At 44.1% G+C, this 18,391-nt stretch overlaps 1 protein-coding gene across 5 annotated transcripts in view; it reads right to left on the reverse strand.

Moving 5' to 3' along the window:
* Nucleotides 1-13,949, reverse strand: part of RNLS (renalase, FAD dependent amine oxidase) — a 155,475-nt gene extending 141,526 nt beyond the window's left edge. Inside the window, exons 1-5 of one of the 5 annotated variants that reach the window (XM_042457811.1) lie at nt 13,697-13,711; nt 10,659-10,770; nt 7,045-7,112; nt 4,933-5,075; nt 394-456 (exon numbers count right to left, since the gene is read on the reverse strand). In XM_042457811.1, coding sequence (XP_042313745.1) covers nt 394-456; nt 4,933-5,075; nt 7,045-7,058 — 220 coding nt within the window. In that variant the 5' untranslated portion in view covers nt 7,059-7,112; nt 10,659-10,770; nt 13,697-13,711. Of the gene's footprint in view, nt 1-393; nt 457-4,932; nt 5,076-7,044; nt 7,113-10,658; nt 10,771-13,696 lie in introns of all 5 variants that reach the window. The other 4 variants (XM_042457808.1, XM_042457812.1, XM_042457809.1 and 1 more) reach the window with 4 other exon arrangements.
* Nucleotides 13,950-18,391: the final 4,442 nt, after the last annotated feature.

Below are 18,391 nucleotides of genomic sequence, written 5' to 3' on the forward strand. Positions count from 1 at the left end.
AGGACTACTAGGGCTACTCATGGCATTGGGGCTACCCTTTGCCAAGTCCTTGTTTATATGAGTCTACAACTGGACCCTCCTTTGCCAGAGACTGGAAACAACTAATTGATTTAAATTGTTATTAATTCAAAAGAAGTTTCTAATATTGTGGCTTAACTCATTAGATTGACTGATTAATGGCATAGTTAATTTCATGCCGTAAGTTCATTGATTAAGATATACATTAATTTCATGTCATAAGTTCAAAATCAAGTTAATCAATTGTAGGATTTTTGAATTAATTAAAGCTGGTGGTTTTATATCCGCTGGCGGATTAGCAAGACATGAAGGCTGGAAGAGAAGGATCAGGATTGGAGGAAATGGCCTTGTTGCTAAGCGGGCTGCTCTGCTTACTGTTGTCACTGCTACCATGAAGAGTGAGGCAGAGGAAGTTCTGGAAACCCAGCAAAAGAATAACTAAGAAGCAAAGGAACAAAAGAAGAGAGAGTGTCCGGACATGAAATGAAATGGGACAGGGGATGGATTTGTTTGCCCAGCCCTCAACCAGTCACAGCCTTTGCAGAATGTCAGGCCATTTTAGGTCTGAAAGGCTAGAGTCCCCTCCCTTCACCTACAATCTTACCTTGTAGATCCCTTCAGTCCCCATCCACTATTGCTTTTGCTCTGGTTTCTATTATGTATTTATTATTGTATAACATGCAAAGGTCCAAAACACACTGCAAAAATAATCCAGTTTGAGATCACTTTAACTGCCCAGGATAAATGCTAGGGCATTGTGGGAAATGTAGTTCTGTGAGACATTGAACCTTCTCTGTCAGAGAAGTCTGGTGCCACAATAAACTACAGTTCCCCAAATTCCCTAGCACTGAGCCAGGACAATTTAAAGTGGTCTCAAACTGAATTATTTCTGTAGTGTGTTTTGGACCAAAGTGAAAAGTTTTCCCCCAACTCATCCCCATTTTCACTTCTTCTGGCTTCTCTCCTCTTCCTTCTTCCCTCTCTTCTGCTTTCCATTCCTCACTCATTCTGTGTATCACACACTTTTGGGAGAATATGATTATAATTATTTCTATCCTGAATCTTCACCAGTTTACAATGATTAAAAAAAACAATTAAAAATCAACAAGATACAGAAGTTAAAACACAATTAAACAACCAGGGGGAAAACACCAAATCCAGGTTAAAACATGTATCATTAAAACACAAATACATCAGCACAACAATTAGCAATATCCAGCACATTGTGTAAGATGGGCCTTATATAATCATTCCTCAAATGCCTGTTGGAATAGAAAAGTATTTGCTTGTCTGTGAAAACAAAGTAAGTTGGGTGCCCATCTAACCTCTCTGGGAGGGGAGTTCCAGAGCTTGGGGGCAGCCACTAAAAACACCCTCCTTCGTGTTCCCACCAGATGTATCTGTGAGGGTGGTGGAGCATAGAAAAGGGCATCCCCAGCAGAGTACAGGCTGTTTCATACGGGAGAATACTGTATAGTCCTTCAAATGACCTGGATCTGAGCCATGCATAACTGCACCAGCCAATGGAGCTGTTGCAACAAGGGAGTTGTGTGCTCCCTATAGCCAGTAGCCATTAGTAATCTGGCTGCAGGTCTTTGGGCCATCTGAAGGTCCTAATCGCTCTTCAGAGGCATCCCCACATACAGCACATTACGGTAATCCAACTGGGAGATAACTAAGACATGTGTTACCATGGCCAGATGTGATATCTCAAGGAATGAGCGCAGCTGTCATACAAGCTTTAACTGCAAATGCACTCCTAGCCACCACTGAAAGCTGGGCTTCCAATGTCAGAGTTGAATCAAGGAGCAAACTCAAGCTGAAAATTTGCATCTTCAGAGGGAGTGTAACACCATTTAGCACAGGCTGAATCCCTATTCCCCCATTTGCCTTTCGACTGAACAGCAGCACATCCATCTTGTCTGGATTAAATTTCAATTTGTTTGACCTCACCCAGTCCATTATTGATGACAGATCCCAAAACAGCTTTCTTAGCTTGTGCTGGAAAGGAGTAATAGAGTTGGGTATCATTGATGTACTGATGGTACTGAACTCCAAAACTCCAACAACCTCTCCCAGCGGTTTCATGTATATGTTAAATAGCATGGGAAACTGAATCCTGAGAGACCCCACAGGCCAATGGGCTGAACAGGAGTCTCCCAGCACCACCTTCTGGGTTCACCCCTACAGGAAGAGATGAAGCCACTGTAACTATTCCCCAAACACCATCCCAGCAAGGTGACCCAGAAAAATATCATGGCTGATGATATTGAAATCCACTGAGAGCTCCAGCAGAGCCAACAGGCACACTCTCCCTGTCTAGCTCCTGGCATTGGTCATCCACCAAGGTGACCAAAGCTGTCTCTGTCCCATAATAAGGCCTGAAACCAGATTGAAATGGATATACATAATCCTTTTCATCCAGAAACCCCTGGAGCTGCTCATTTATTTATTTATTTAATTTCAAGGATTTATAGCCTGCTTTTCTCCCACAATGGGATTCAGAACCTTGCTGAAAAATGCCATGGAACTCCATGGTAATCCTTTATTACTCACACAATACTGCAAACATGGCTAATACATGGCAAGTATTCCTTAACGGAACGTTTCTGCTATTTTCTTCTCTCGGTTTTTCTTTCGTTCTATCCTCCCTACTTCACTCATTCTGTTTTTTTACCCACACCCGTCTTCACAGTATCACACATTCTGAAGTAGGGACAGAAAGAATATTCACAATTATTCATTTCCAGGTCGAAACACAGGTTTCTTGACAATTAGGAACCCCATGGGGATAAATGGTAGAGGAGCAAGACTTTTACACCATTTCCCTCAGTATTAGAATTTCCTCCAGTATTATGGAGCAATTATTCTGTGGAGAAATATACTTTTATGCACCAAAAAATATTTTCTACATAGAAAATGGGTTTTCTTTGTGTAAAACCATTTCCTGTCCAAAGAAAGTATATTTTTTGCATTAAAAACTATGTATATTTCTTTACAGAATATTGAATAATATTCCACAACACTTCAGAACACATGTGAATACATGGGGACTACTGTGGAGAAATATATATTCGGCTACATGTTTGATCGGTTGATCTATCTATCTATCTATCTATCTATCTAATCTATCTATATTCAGCTACAAAGAAAAACGTTCTGCATATACACAGAGACACTCCAAACAATTCTGGTTTAGAATTCGTCATCCTTTATTCAATGACTGATCTCTGTAGCTAGTCATATATAGTTGCACTTGCAGTGAATCTGTGTCTCCTAGCTGAAATTAACTCATTATTTTTTACTAGCCTTTAACACAGGGTGGGAATCATTTTGCCTTCTAGATGCACTCAGACAACCCCTAGTAGTCCTAGCCAGAATAGCTAATTGTAAGGAATGTTGAAAGTTACAGTTTAACAACTTCTAGTGGACTGTATTGTTCCTTTAGCATCTCTGTTTATTAACCTTTAATAAACAAGGCGATAGAAGGAGAAGTGAACAGGCCACATGTTTGTTGTTTGTTGCTGTGTGCGTTCAAGTCATTTCCAACTTATGGTGACTCTAAGGTGAACCTATCATTGGTTTTTCTTGACAGGTTTCTTCAGAGAGCTTTTGCCATTGCCATCTTCAGAGCTGAGACAATGTGACTTGCCCAAGTTCACCCAGCGGGTTTACATGGCTGAGCCGGGATTCGAACCCTGGTCTGCAGAGTCATAGTCCAATGCTCAAACCACTACGCCATGCCGGCTCTCGTTGGTGAGGGTAGAAGCAGGTTAAAAAAGAAGAGGGAAAAGGATTCAATGAAAAAACTTAATTGAGGTTGTAAGATGCAATCACACTGTTTAGGACAGCCTGACCATTTCCAGGCACGCTGAAGTCCCAGTATCCCCAGGCAAGAATTGCATTATCTACTTTGTAGTACATTAAAGGAATTCTAGGCTGGGGAAAGACAACTTTAAAAAAAAGAAAAAGGGCACTTTTGAAGGTGTCAAGAAGATATATAACACCAGGATCAATGTGAGCAATCTCTTTGCCATTTTCTGTAAATCCCTTGCTCTGCCTGTTTTCAATGGTGAGATTAATGATAATTTAGGGACTCTATAGTACATCCTGAAGGGTTGGCCTGCAGCCGCCCCTTTTCACTCCGCACTGGGGCTGTAGCAACCTCATGCCGTGGCCCCCATCAGCCTTTTGAGGGCACAAAAAGGAGCCCCAAAAAGCGGCTCCTTTTTGCACCCTTGAAAGGGTGCCATAGCTGTGGAGGTACGGCTATATGGCGCCCTGTCTGTGCCCCGTCACCTGAACACAACACCAGAGGCGCTCCATGATGCTGAACGCCATGTGGAGCGGTGCGTGGCATCAGGTGCCTGAGGGGGGCAGGGTCGGACATGTGTTGTCAGGATGCTGCGACCTGACTCTGCCCCCAGGCCGGCATTTCAGACTGGTCTGTGAAGGCCCTTAACCAATTAAAGAAACATAGGGGGTTTTGGTAATTTATTTTATTTATATTAATTTATTTCTAACGTATTAATTTCCTAGGTTCTAACATTTAACATGTTAAACCTAATGTTACAAGTTCTTATCTCTGTCACTATGCCTAAGCTCTTAAGTGCTCTGCATCTGTCTGGTCCCTTTCCTAGTGGCATTCTGGAGTTAGGAACACTTGCCCCTCTGTGGCAAATCACTGGAAAATCTGCTAGTGGATCATTATCTACTTTCTGTCTAGGATTGTATTCTTAATTTTCACTTTCAAACGTAGGATCTATTTCCACAAAAATCTTTTTGTATTTCTGCTACAAAATCTTTCCCACTTATTTAAAGTCCCACATATATGTCAACATACATGTGTTATTCTAGAAACAGTCAGTTCCGAAAACCATCCTTCACAAACATGACAGATCACTATTACTGTACCTGACTCCTTTAAATAGTGCTTGACAATCGATGAAGTTCCTTGAGGTGTAACAAAATTCTCTGCTCCTTCCTTCACCACCATTCCTTCTAATACAGCAGTCAATGGCTTCAGTATTCCATGGGCCAACAGATCTTCATAAAAGCTAAAAGAAAGTTTTAAAAAGCCACAAAAAAACAACACATAAAACATAAAATAAAAATAAATAAAACATATAGCTAAGGCTTTAACTGACCAAGTGGACATATACGTCCCAAAATGTAATTATGGTATTTTCTTTCAAAGTATCTATCAAGGTATGATGGGCCTACAACCATTACAATCAACAGATTTTACACATGTACAAGTAGCTGAATGGGCTTTCAGATTTAATGGGAAACTATTTTACTGTAGCTCAACAAAAAGGACTGAGGACTGATATCAGAACCTTACTTGTTTTGAAGATTAGGTAGAGCAACTCATATGTACTAGAAAGGTGAGTGGTGCATGGAAACCTAAGCAACTACTTCAGCACTATGACGCAAGACAGGGTGGGACACACTGTTCTGACAGATCCTTTTACCCAGGCTGGTCCCAAAACTCCAACCCTTAGGAATCCTAAGAGTTAGGCTGCATCTGAACTACAGAAATAATGTAGTTTGACACCATTTTAACTGCCATGGCTCAATGCTATGGGATCCTGGGGTGTGTAGTTTGTTGTGGCACCAGAGCGCTCTGACAGGAAAGGCTAAATATCTTACAAAGCTACAAACAGCAGGATTCCAGAGCACTGAACCATTAATTAAAGTGGTGTCAAGCAGATGCAGCCATAGCCATGTTAGTCTGGAATATAAGCAGACAAAGGCATGTTATAGCACCTTTGAGACTAATTGTGACAATGAAGCTGTAGCATAAGCTTTTGTATACTTGGTCTACTTCCTCAGACGTAGGAGTCCTGCCACTCACCCTGCCCTTGTCCCCCCCATTCTATCCTTGCTTCATTGGGTTACTGGGCCTTACTGTGAACTTAGGGTTGTGTTATTTCTGACTTATGGAGACCCTAAGGCTAACCTATCATGGGGTTTTCTTGGCCAAATTTGTTCAGAGAAGGTTTGGCATTGGCTTCCACTGAGGCTGAGAGCATGTGACTTTCCCAAGGCCACCCAGTGGGTTTCATGGCTGAGGAGAATCAAACCCTGGCCTCCAAGTGCAACACTCAGACCACTACACCACACTGGGCCTTAGGTTAACCCCTATAAATGTGGGCATGCGGTTGTGTTATTGCATGGGTTCTTTAGTTTCGTATGTGTGGCCTGACTCCCAATTCAGGATTCACAGACAATCAGTGACAGGTTTAAAATAACAATAACAGATTTATTAAACACAGTATATGAATATAATAAAGCTTAGTATTGTATTCTTTAGGCTCCCTGCCATCATAGGCAGTTCCCTCTTCTTCCTCAAATTCAAAACTCTGTCTCTGTCAGCTCAACACGCTGTCAGTGTCAGCTTCAAACCAGGTCTCAAATCCAAACCCTGTTGAATCTCTTCTTCTCCCTATCCGACTGTCTCCAAGAGACAAGCTGCTGCTTTTGCTACGCACTGTTTCCCCAGGAGCCCCCCTTCACAGCCTTCCTGCGCTGTGACTGGCTGCTTTCAAGCCAAGTCTGCCCAGCGCCTTCTTTGCAATTGGCCTTCCAGCTGTTTTGGAATTCAAATCCCATAATCGCAAGACAGCAGGGCCATTGGTGAAGGGACTGAGCTGGAGAGCCATAGGTTCCCTTTCTTGGATGTATGATATAATTTGTTTGTTGCTATCTGCCTTCAAGTCATTTCTGACTTATAGCAATCGTAAGGTGACCCTATCATGGGGTTTTCTCGGCAAGATTGGTTCAAAGGAGGTTTGCCGTTGCCATGCTCTGAGGCTGAGAGAGTATGACTTGCCCAGGGTCAGTCTGACTTTTATGACTGAGCGGGGATTTGAACCCTGGTCTCCAGGATCATGGTCCAACACTCAAACCACTACACCGAACTGGCTCTCGTTATGTACTCTCTTTATGCATGATTTACTCAACCATGGTTTTCTGATGAACTTATCTTCATTAAAATGCTTTGTTGGCTTGCAGTATTCTTACAATGCACTGCTCATAATCAGGGTTATGCGCACGGATCAGATGCAAAAACAGGGGCAGGATTTAGCTTCCTGAAAAAGAAATAAAAAGCCCCTCAGTGTATGATCAATGCCGGGTGAAATCTCAGAAGCTGCAAAGCAAGGGAGAATGTGCAAAAGCACAAACACTTTGGATGTAGAAAATCCCGGCTTGTTGCAGGGAAAGACCTCCCTTGAGTCGCCAGAGAGCTACTGCCAGGCACTGCAAACCATGGATGGGCAACTATGGCCCTCCAAACAATGCTGGACTGTCCATCAACCCTATTTGCATAGGCAGTTAGCGAGGGATGCTGGGAGACATGTCTCCAACAAGAGCTGGAGGGATCCACTTGCCCAACCCTGCTGAAGACGATATTGAAGTACATGGACCAATGCCCCCAAAGGCACCTTCCTATTGTTTACATTTATATTCAGGGACTTTCAGTGATGCTGATGACAATAATAATAAATATTATTTCTTTCCCTTTGCCAGTGCCCCTCCAGAAGCACTGAAGTAAAATCAGAATCAACTACAGGTTGAGTCTCCATTATCTGGAATTCCAAAATCTAAAATCCTCCAAAACCCAAAACTTTTTTCAAAGGTGGCTGAGACAGTGACACCTTTGTTTTCTGATGGTTCGGTGTATTATTTATTTATTTATTTCCAGGATTTCTCCCAGAATGGGATTCAACTTTGTTTTATCCATAAAATTATTAAAAATGCTGTGTAGAAAAGTACTATGTGTATATGTTTATAAGGTGTAAATGAAACGTCATTGAATTCTGTGTTTAGACCTGGGTGCTACCACTTCAAGGTATCTCATTATGTACGTATATGCAAATACAGGTGTTCCAAAATCCAAAATAAATTAATAAATAAATCTTAAATCCAAAATACTTCCAGTCCAAAGCATTTGGGATAAGGGAGACATAATATGTATTATTAGTTCTAGACTGTGAAATGATGTGTATGTGTGTGCAGGGGGGAGTATCCAACCTGCCTTGCTTTTGTGTCTTTTATGGTGGTTTAGTGTGCAAAAATGAACAGGTGAAGCTTTCTATAGCATGGATATACACACACTGTCACCAGCCAATGTATTCATACAGAGCTGCCCCTAAAATCATTGTCAAAACAGGAAATTGTGAGAAGTTGGCGGACACTGAGTTCACTATGGGCCTTGGCTGCAAAAAAAAAAAAGCCCCAAACATCAAACTGAAAGTCCATCCAAGCCAAATTTAAGTCTGGTATATGCAGAATGTACTGTCTGCACTGAGCTAACAAAACAAATTTTCAACTCCCCCCCCATTCTTGTTTACCAACTATATCCTTTTGCAGATTAATATCATGTTCTATATATATATTAAAAAAATCAGTGTATGTATGTAACCTTATTTCGGTGAGGTCTGCAATTAAACAACATACAGTGGACCTGTTATACGCAGGGGTTTGGTTCCAAGATCCCATGTGGATAACAAAATCCGTGGATGCTCAAGTTCCATTAAATATAATGACATAGCAAAATGGTGTCCCATATAAAAAATGGAAAATCAAGGTAAATCTATACTTTTTTGGAACATTTTCAAACTGTGTATGCTTGAATCTTTTCATTCAAAATTAAGAGAAATTCCTCCTTAGGCTTTGCCTGAGCTATCTGGAAGCAGCGTGTCAGACTTCACAAACTAATCTCATCTGGTCTTTCAAGGGAATTCTTTAAACACCGTTTTGCAATTTGTACCTCCAGCTTTTTTGCATAATGAGAATGTTGTATACTTGTGACTAAAGCAAAGGAAAGGCAGTTTGAGTTTTCAGGATGCTTCAGCACCATCTCTCTCATGCACACACAAAAATGCACCACCAGCACCACTAATGTTCAACAACGGGTACTGCCAAATGAGGCTTTTGTAAAAAAATAAAACAAAACGTGTAAGCATCCTGCTCCAAGGACAGAATGATATTAGTGGCTCCAGATGACATCATCTCCCATCTGCAATCCTCCCATGTTTTATCATCACCTCCTCTGTCATCCCAAGGAGCAAAAGATGGAAAAGCAGCATCATTTTCTTTGGAGCTGGTGATGCTAGAGAGCCCTCTCAGGGCAGGAAAAGAAAATATTATGGTTAACTAGAAGCATGTCTGCAAAACTAAAGCCCTCTTCTTTTCAAAAATAACTTGCACAGTCAACTACAGTACTGAGGGAGGAATTGTGTGAGAGGTGTTCACACGCAATTTCAGGCAATGGCAACCTATTTTCGGGCAATGGGAAGTCAGTTTGAACGCAATTCAAATTCACGTACATTCGCTGAACTAGCAAATTCACGTGAATGCGTTCTGGCCCCACTTTCTTTTCATTTGAAATTAAGAGAAATTCCTCCCATGTGATAAACTCTGATGTCAGCAATAAGTAAGTCTCTAGTAAATAGGTAGCTTGGTGCAGTGATATGAATGTTGGACCAGTGTTCGAATCCCTGCTTGGCTAGGGAAACCTTTTGGGTGACCCTGGGCAATTCACACTCTCTCAGCCCCAGAGGATGGCAATGGCAAACCCCCTCTGAAGAAATTCGCCATGAAAACCCCATGACAGGTTTGCCTTAGGGACCCCATAAATCAGAAATGACTTGAAGGCACACAACAACCTTGCCACCTGCACGCCTCCTTCCATATCAACTTGTGTGAATTTGTTGTTGTAAGTCAGTCCCAACTGTTATACCACCTCCATGCCTCCTTCCATGTCAACGTTTGTGATTTCCTCCCAAAGGGCCCAAAGTCAAACACTAGATTGGTTTGTTTGTTTTAAAAATGTATTTCTCTCCTTGGGTTGTTTTGCATCCTCTGAGGATGCCACCAGTAAGTAAGTTCACCTGTTATACCACCTGAATGCCTCCTTCTAAAAAGAGGGGGGGAGGACAAAACCAACTAACCAAACACTAACAGGGACAGACAGGGGCTGCATCCGCATGTAAAAGGAATAATTTGATTTGACTCCGCTCTAACTGCCATGGCTCCAGGCTATGGCATTCTGGGAATGGTGGTTTGTTTCCAGGACAATGTCCTGGAAGAATTCCATAACATCCTCCATTTTGAACAGGGCTATGAAGCAAACATTTATATTTATATGAGGGTTTTATTTTTATTTTTTTTGGGGGGGGGGGTTGTATTTGGTCATGTCCATTTTTCCTGAAGGTCCTACATTTTGCAGTGGCTGGTCCTCCTTTGTAGTTAGGACCTCTGGCCACCCTGCAATAGTCATCCCTCCACACACACCCATTCAACCACTGGAAACCATCCCAAAACACACTGCAGAAATAACCCTGTTTGAGACCGCTTTAACTGCTCTGGTTGGGTGCTATGAAGTCCTGGGAACTGTAATTTAGCGTGGCACCAGAGCTCTCTCTCTCTGAGAGAAGGCTCAATGTCTCACAAAAACTACACTTCCCACAATTCCCCAGCACTGAGCCAGGGCAGTTAAAGCACTCTCAAACTGGGTTGTTGTTTTTTCAGCAGTGTGTTTTGAACCAAACTCCCATTTCACAGCCTGGAGCCATGGTGCTTAGCAGCAGCAGCAGGAGGCATAGCCTGCCACTCGGGTGTCTTCGGCTCACCTCGGGTGCCTTCGGGCGGAGTCGGGCCCCCGCGTGACGTACTGGGCTCCCAGGTCGGCGGTGGAGTCTGCATTCGAAGCGCCGCCTCGGCGGCTCGTGGCCATTCTGCCCCCTTGGAGGTCACGTGCGTGGAGACAAGAAGGGTTTCATGAAAAGCAATCCCGCGCTGAGGCGAGCCAATCAGCGCCCTCCTTGGCGCCTAGTAACAAGGCGAAGCGGCAGGAACGACGCGGGCGCTAGTAACAGCGCGTTCCCACCGCCTCCTCCTCCTCCCAGCCACTCGCTCCACTCTTGCCCTGTGTTTGTTGTGTGAGGAGAGTTGTTGTCCTCCATCTTTTTTGCCCTGGGTTACCAAACTGACAGCTTTTGAGCCAAGGCTCTAGTAGGCTGCTGTGGAATGGGAGTTTGGTCCAACAAAAACACACACTGCTGAAACAAACAACAATCCACTTTGAGGATGCTTTAACTGCCCTGGGGGATTCTGGGAACTGTAGTTTTTGTGAATCATTTTGAGCCTTCTCTGGTGCCATAAGAAACTACAGTTCTCAGGATTCCCTAGCACCCAGGGCAAAAGATGGGAGGACAACTCTCCTCACAAACACACACCAAAGTTTAGACTCCTCAGGGACTCGGGGGTCCAAAACACATTGGAGAAATAATCCAGTTTGAGACTGCTTTAACTGCCCTGGCTCAGTGCTAGGGAATCCTGGGAAGTGCAGAGCTCTGACAGAGAAGGCTAAATGTCTGTCACATAGTTCCCAGAATCCCCTAGCACTGAGCCAGGGCAGTTAAAGCGGTCTCAAACTGGTTTATTTCTGCAGTGTGTTTTGGACCCCTGAGTCCCAAGTCATGAAAGGCAGCATGGTGTAGTGGTTTGAATGTTGGGACTCCGACTCTGGAGGCCAGGGTTCGAGTCCTCCCTCAGCCATGGAACCCCACTGGGTGATCTTGCCTGTGCCACCCTCTCAGCCTCAGGGGAAGGCAATGCTAAACTGCCAAGGAAATAATAATAATAATAATAATAATTTATTTATATCCTGCCTATCCATATGGATCAAAACCCATAGGGTTGCCATAAATCAGAAAGAACTTGTAAGGAGTGACCAGGCGCGTCCTCCTTTTTCAACACACGTCCTCCATTTCTTCCTTGTATCCAGGAGGAATTCCAAAATGTCCTCCCATTTTGAGCATGAAGAAAGAATTTAATGTTCCTACTAGTGTTTTTTTAGCTTTGTTTTTGTCATGTCCTACTGCCTTGTGTTTGAATGTCCTACATTTAAAGTGCCTGGTCCTCCTTTGTGGCTCTGATACCTGCATGAAACCCACTGGGTGACCTTGGGCAAGTCACACTCTCTCAGCCTCAGGGAAAGGAGGCCAGGGCAAACCTCCTCTGGACACATCTTGCCAAGAAAACCCAGACATGTCCTCCTTATCCTGGACACGTCCTACATTATTATTATTACTATTATCATTAACATTTATTTATAGAGCACTGCAAAGTTTGCTTGGCCCTGTTACATGTCAACCTCTTATTGAAGAAGGAGGCCAAAATGACCTCCATTCTTCTCAGCATGACTAAGAAGCATGAATTTACTATTGCTATGAGTGATTTGAGCTTTGTATTGTGGGTTAGGTCCTACTACATTGGGAATGTCCTACATTTAACAGCACCTGGTCCTCCTTTATGGTTAGGTGTCATTCTGCTCTGAAGAAATCTTGTCAAGAAAACCCTTTTTAGGGTCGCCATAAGTCAAAAAGGACTTGAAGGCACATAACAACAACAAGAAAAAACATAGCTCCCAAGCCAATCTATAAGGGAAGGAATGAAATAGTAATAATAATAATAGTAATAATAATAATATTTTAATCTCCCTTTCAACTCTTTTCTGGGGAGATCGGTTTTGATTTGGGTCAAAATTGCCTTGCACAATGGGGTTTCATTGACCAAACTTGTTGTGTGTCTTCAAGTCGTTTCCGACTCATGGCAACCTTAAGGCGAACCTATCCTAGGGTTTCGTTGGCAAGGTTTGTTTAGAGGAGCTTTGCCATCATGGCCATCCTCTGAGGCTGAGAGAATGTGACTCTCTCCCAAGGTCACCCAGTGGGTTTCTATGGCTGAGCTGGGATTCGAACCCTGCTCACAGTTGGATCAAACCCAGGCAAGCCTTGGCTTCTGAGGCAGAGTAACCAGACGTCCTCCTTTTCCCGGACGCGCCCTCCATTTCAACCTCCTCTCCAGGAGGCATTCCAAAAATGCCTTCCATTTTGAACCTAAGAAGGAAGAATTTAATATTTATGAGTGTTTTTTAAAATCTTATATCTGTCATGTCCTCCTACATTTTTCTGGAAGGTCCTCCATTTTGAGCAGGACCAAGAGGCACGGATTTAATACTTCTATGAGGGTGTTTAGCTTTGTATTCGTTAAGTCCTCCCTTCTTCTTGAGCGTCCTCCATTTTAAGTCTGACTAAGAGGCACTGATTTAATATTCCTAGGAGTGTTTTGGCAAGCTTTGCATGTCCTCCTTCCTTCTTGAACGTCCTCCATCCTAACCCTGACTAATACGCCCGAATTTAATACCCTAGGAGTGTCTTTTTTAAAGCTTTGCATGTCCTCCCTCCTTCCCGACCGTCCTCCATTCTGAGCCTGGCTAATGAGCCCGATGTAAGATCCCTGAGTGTTTCTGTAAGCTTTCCCTTGAAGGTCCTCCATGCTGAGCAGGACCGAGGAGCACGAATGCCATGAGTGCCAGGCGTGCTTTGAAGCAGTGCATGTCCTCGTCTCCTAGTCCTAGCAGACTACTTTTCTTGACCGTCCTCCATTCTGAGCAGGACCACGAAGCAGGGTCTCTAAAGCTTTAACACTCTCTTTGAGCTTCCTATTTGGCCCTCCATTTCCCTCCAGCGTCCTCCATTCCGAGCAGGAGCTAGAAGAAGCAGGGCTCTAAGAGTTCTACGGGTGTCCTGAGTGGTCCTCCATTCGGCGGGGAGACCCTTCTCCTTCCTCCCTGCCTCCCCTCTGGCCCCCGGGGGAGACTCACCTGCGCCCCTCGCCTTCTCCCAGACTTCCAGGTGGGCCAGGTGCGGCCGGGGGAGCTCCCTCCGCAGAAGCGCCGCGCACAGGCTGCCTGTCAGACCGGCCCCCACGATCAGGACGCGCGCCATGGCCGGCCTGGATCCTCCCTCCCTCCCTCTTGCCTTTCCCTTCCTGGGACTACTTGGCACACCGACCAGAGACAGCAGCAGCAGCCGCCCGGAGCCCCAAGCCGTCCTTCCCGGAACCCACCAGCAGAGGGACAGGAATCAGGATGGACAGGGAGGAGGAGGAGGAGGAGAGTGATACAGTCGTCCCTCCATATCCACGGTTTCTTTCCAAATCACTGCACTACCCGCCTCTTATAACCACTGCTATTCCGCTTCTACTGCCCTGGCTGCCTCCTGTTGCACTCTGGGGCTTGTAGTCCAGTGAGGCCTAAGAGCGCTCTGGCTGAGGATTCTAAAACTGCAAATCCCAGAGTGCAACAGGAGGCAGACAGAGCAGTGAAAAGTGGAATAGCAGCACTATAAAGAGTCTAGTGCCATTTACTCATATAAACGTTTCAGATGCTGACCATAGTACTGCACTACCCTCTTATAGTACTGTACTGTTATTCCACTTCTACTAGTCTGGCTGCCTCCTGTTGCATTCTGGGTTTTGTAGTCCAGCGAGGCCTAAGAGCTCTGGCTGAAGATTCTAAATGCCTTTCTCTTAAACTGCAGGTCCCAGAATGCAACAGGAGGCAGACAGAGCAGTTAAAAGTGGAATAGCAGCTCTAAAGTGTAGTGAGGTAATCTCCTTAGACCAGTGATGCCCAAACTCTGGCCTTCCAAGCTTTTGGACTTCAGCTCCCAGCATCCCAGACCATTGGCCAAGGTGTCTGAGGCTTCTGGGAGCTGAAGTCCAAAGACCTGGAGGGCCAGAGTTTGGACATCACTGCCTTAGACAACCGTGATGAAAATCATATAAACATCTCAGACACTGACCATATTACAACATGACACTACACTCTTACAGCACTGCTATTCCACTTTAGCTGCTCTGGCTGCCTCCTGTTGCATTCTGGGGTTTGTGGTCCAGTGAGGCCTAAGAGATCTCTGTGTGAGAATTCTAAATGCTCCCCTTTAAACTGCAAATCCCAGAATGGAACAGGAGTCATCCAGAGCAGCTAAAGTGGAATAGCAGCACTATAAGAGTGTAGTGCAGTAATCTATCTTCAACCATTAGCCACACATTCCGAAAACATACCTGTTCCCAAAAGCAAATCTTCATTTTGCCATTTTATAGATGTCCTCCTTTTCCAGGACATGTCCTTCTTTCCGGGAGCAATTCCAAAATGTCCTCCATTTTGAGTGGGCTTAAGAAGCATGAGTTTATATTTGTGTTAATAGTTTTTAGTTTTGTATTTGGTCATCTCCCTACGTTTTTCTTGAGTGTCCTAGGTTTTGCCTCATCCTCCTTTGCAGGGAGGACATCTGGTCACCCTGTGATACAGTTGTCCATCCATGTCCATGGCTGGGTTCAAACATTATCCACAGCTTGAAAACATCCCAAAACCATACCTGTTCCCAAAAGCAAACCTTAATTTTGCCATTTAATAGGAGTCCTCCTTTTTCTGGACATAGCCTCCATTTCAGACTTCTGTCCAGGAGGAATTCCATTTACCATCCTCCATTTTGAGCAGAATTAAGAAGCATGAATTTATATGTCTATGAGGGTCTTTAGCTTTTATTTGGTCATGTCCCTACATTTTTCTTGAAGGTCCTCCATTTGGCAGTGCCTTGTCCTCCCTTGTGGTTAGGATATCTGGGCTCCCTGCATCATGAAGCCCACTGGGTAACTTTGGGCGAGTCACATTCTCTCAGCCTCAAAGAAAGGCCATGGCAAGGCTCCTCTGAACAAATCTTGCCAAGAAAACTCTGGGTGACCAGAGGTCCTCCTTTTCCAATACATGCCCTACATTTCAGCCTTCTGCCTGGGAGTAATTCCAAAATAGCCTGCATTTTGAGCATGACTAAAAAGAATGAATTTATACAGGATTTTATATTTATTTGAGTGTTTTTAGCTTTTATTTGGTCATGGCCTACATTTATTTATTTATTTAGAGTATTTATACCCTGCTCTTCAGCCACAAAGGCTCTCTTTCTCTTGAAGATCTTCCGTTTGGCGGTGCCTTGTCCTCCTTTGTGGTGAGGACACCTGGTCACAATGCCTTCCTGCGCCTTGTGGCTTTTTGAATAAGATGGTTCCTTCAGCCATAAGCTTTTTGGCACAACTATGAGCTTTATTACACTAGCGAGATCCCGCAGGAAAACAGAATTTAAATAAGAGTTAAATTAAATTTAATAACAAATCACTTCCACTGTTATCATTCAAAAAATCCTTACATATGAACACCCCTACAAGCACAATGCTGAAGTCCCTCCATGAGCTCAATGCAGATGTTGTTGTTGTGTGCCTTCGAGACGTTTCCAACTTATGGCGCTGCTCAGGTAAAACTACAGTGGTACCCCGGGTTACGAAATTAATTCGTTCCGCGGTTAATTTCGTAACCCGAAATACCTTCGTAAGCCGAATTCCCATAGGCGCTAATGGAAAAATAGCTCTCTGCTGCCCTCCGGTGGCGGAAAATAGCGCCGCGGTTTTTTCGTAACCCGAAGAAACCTTCGTAAGCCGAAGCAATAAATCCCTATGGGATTTTTTCGTATCCCGCAAACGAGACGTTTCCAACTTATGGCGCTGCTCAGGTAAAACTATTCATGGGGTTTTCTTGGAAAGTTTCTTCAGATGGGTTTTCCATTGCCATCCTCTTGAGACTGAGAGCGTGTGATTTGCCCAAGGTCACCCAGTGAGTTTTCATGGCTGAGCAGGGATTCGAACCCTTGGCATTTATCACACTGAGGTTATTGGAGATAAAATCAGGGTGACTGCGGGTCGAATGATGCGAATTGACGTTATAACGTGAGTGTTTTATCACACCTGGTTGCCTTTCCGTTGCCCTTCCGAACTGGGGGGGAATCGAATCCAAGGCATGTCACGTGATGCGGATTCAGGCAAAGTGGAGTGAGTGCACATTGTATTACCACACTGGTGCATACCATGGGGATTCAAAGATTCGAATTGGGATCCTTGCGCATGCTCAGTAGGGCTCTGGACACATCCTGAACCTTTACACTTCTGGGGTGAAGAAGGGAGCCTGGTTGCACTTTCACGGGAATGACAGCTTCACCTATCTTCCTCCCTTCTAGTTTCCAATCCCTGGCAGCCAAATTGAAAGGGGTCCTCCCTGTCAGAGCCCCCATCCATTTCATCCACATCGACATCTATGCTCTTGTCCTCATATTATTCTCCTCATCTATTTCATCTACATCTCTCCTTCCCTTTGTAACAGTTGCTTTCTCTAAGGCTGCATCCACACTGCAGAGATAATCTGGTTTAAGTCCACTTTAACTGTCCTGGCTCAGTGCTATGGAATTCTGGGAACTGTAGTGTCCTGAGACATTGAGCCTTCTCTGCCAGAGAGCTCTGGTGCCTCAACAAACTAATTACTTAAATTATTATTATTAATATTATTTGAAAATAAATTATTATTATTATTATTATTATTATGGGAGTTGGAGTTTGATGTGGGGTCCTTGGCTCAAGGCTATGGAATTCTGGGAGTTCCATCTCTCTTTCCAGCCTGCTGTTTCATTTCCTTCACATACATCTGTCATCTGGATTGAAATCTACCTCCCATCCCTTTCCACTTTCATGTGAATGCTAGCCTCTGCATTGGAAGCAAATGGGGCAAAATTGCAGCACGGCATCATGGGAAATTTGCAACCCGGGGGTTTTGTGGTGGTGTTCCAGAGCACAAGCAAACTGGGATTCCACACCAGACCAATTTGCAGTGAATTCGAACCGAGCCTGAATGCAAATCCCGTCAATCCATTTATTTAGCGAACTCCCCAAAATGAGGAGCCAGTAATGATTCAGTTCGGAAGCCCCGCGGAAGCACCACGGAAGGGGCTCCCATTGAAAACAACTAGGTGTGAAAATACATGAACATTATGACGTGAATTCGCATCACTCAATCCACACTCACCCTGGTTCTGAGCGGGAAAACCCCCGTTTGATAAATGCCCTTGTCTCCAGAGTCACAGTCCAACACTCAAACCACTATATTGCGCTAGCCCTCAGTCAATATAGATTATTCCCAAATAAATATGCATAAAATATGGAAGCAGGCTTTATTCCTTCCAGAGTGTCAGACAGACGAGAAGACTAAATATTTCTTAGTACACTTTTGATTGAAAATTGTAGAGCATGCTCCATTTTTTTCCAGATCACTGGGGCTAGGGGGCTTTAGGCCTGCCTACCCTCCCTGTCCCAAGGAAGTATGTGATCAAGCAAAGAAGACTGGGAGAAATGCCACGAGACACCTGTCAGAAAGTTGCGCAAGTAAAATTGCAGAGTGGAAGCAATGAACGCACATAACCAGGAGTTCGTGGTTCAAAACAACAAAACAAAACAATACCCCACTCCAACCCCCCCCCTCAGTTTTCCATGTTGTGCAGAAAGCCACAATGCTCCTTTGCAAAAAGGCCGGACCATGGCTCCCGTACACATCTGTTCTTCCTTTTCATTTGAGAAGTAATAGTGCCACTCTATTCTGCTTTGGTCAGGCCCCACCTGGAATACTATATGTCCAGTTCTG

The sequence above is a fragment of the Sceloporus undulatus genome, chromosome 3 (assembly GCF_019175285.1).
Source record: "Sceloporus undulatus isolate JIND9_A2432 ecotype Alabama chromosome 3, SceUnd_v1.1, whole genome shotgun sequence".
Lineage (NCBI taxonomy): Eukaryota > Metazoa > Chordata > Lepidosauria > Squamata > Phrynosomatidae > Sceloporus > Sceloporus undulatus.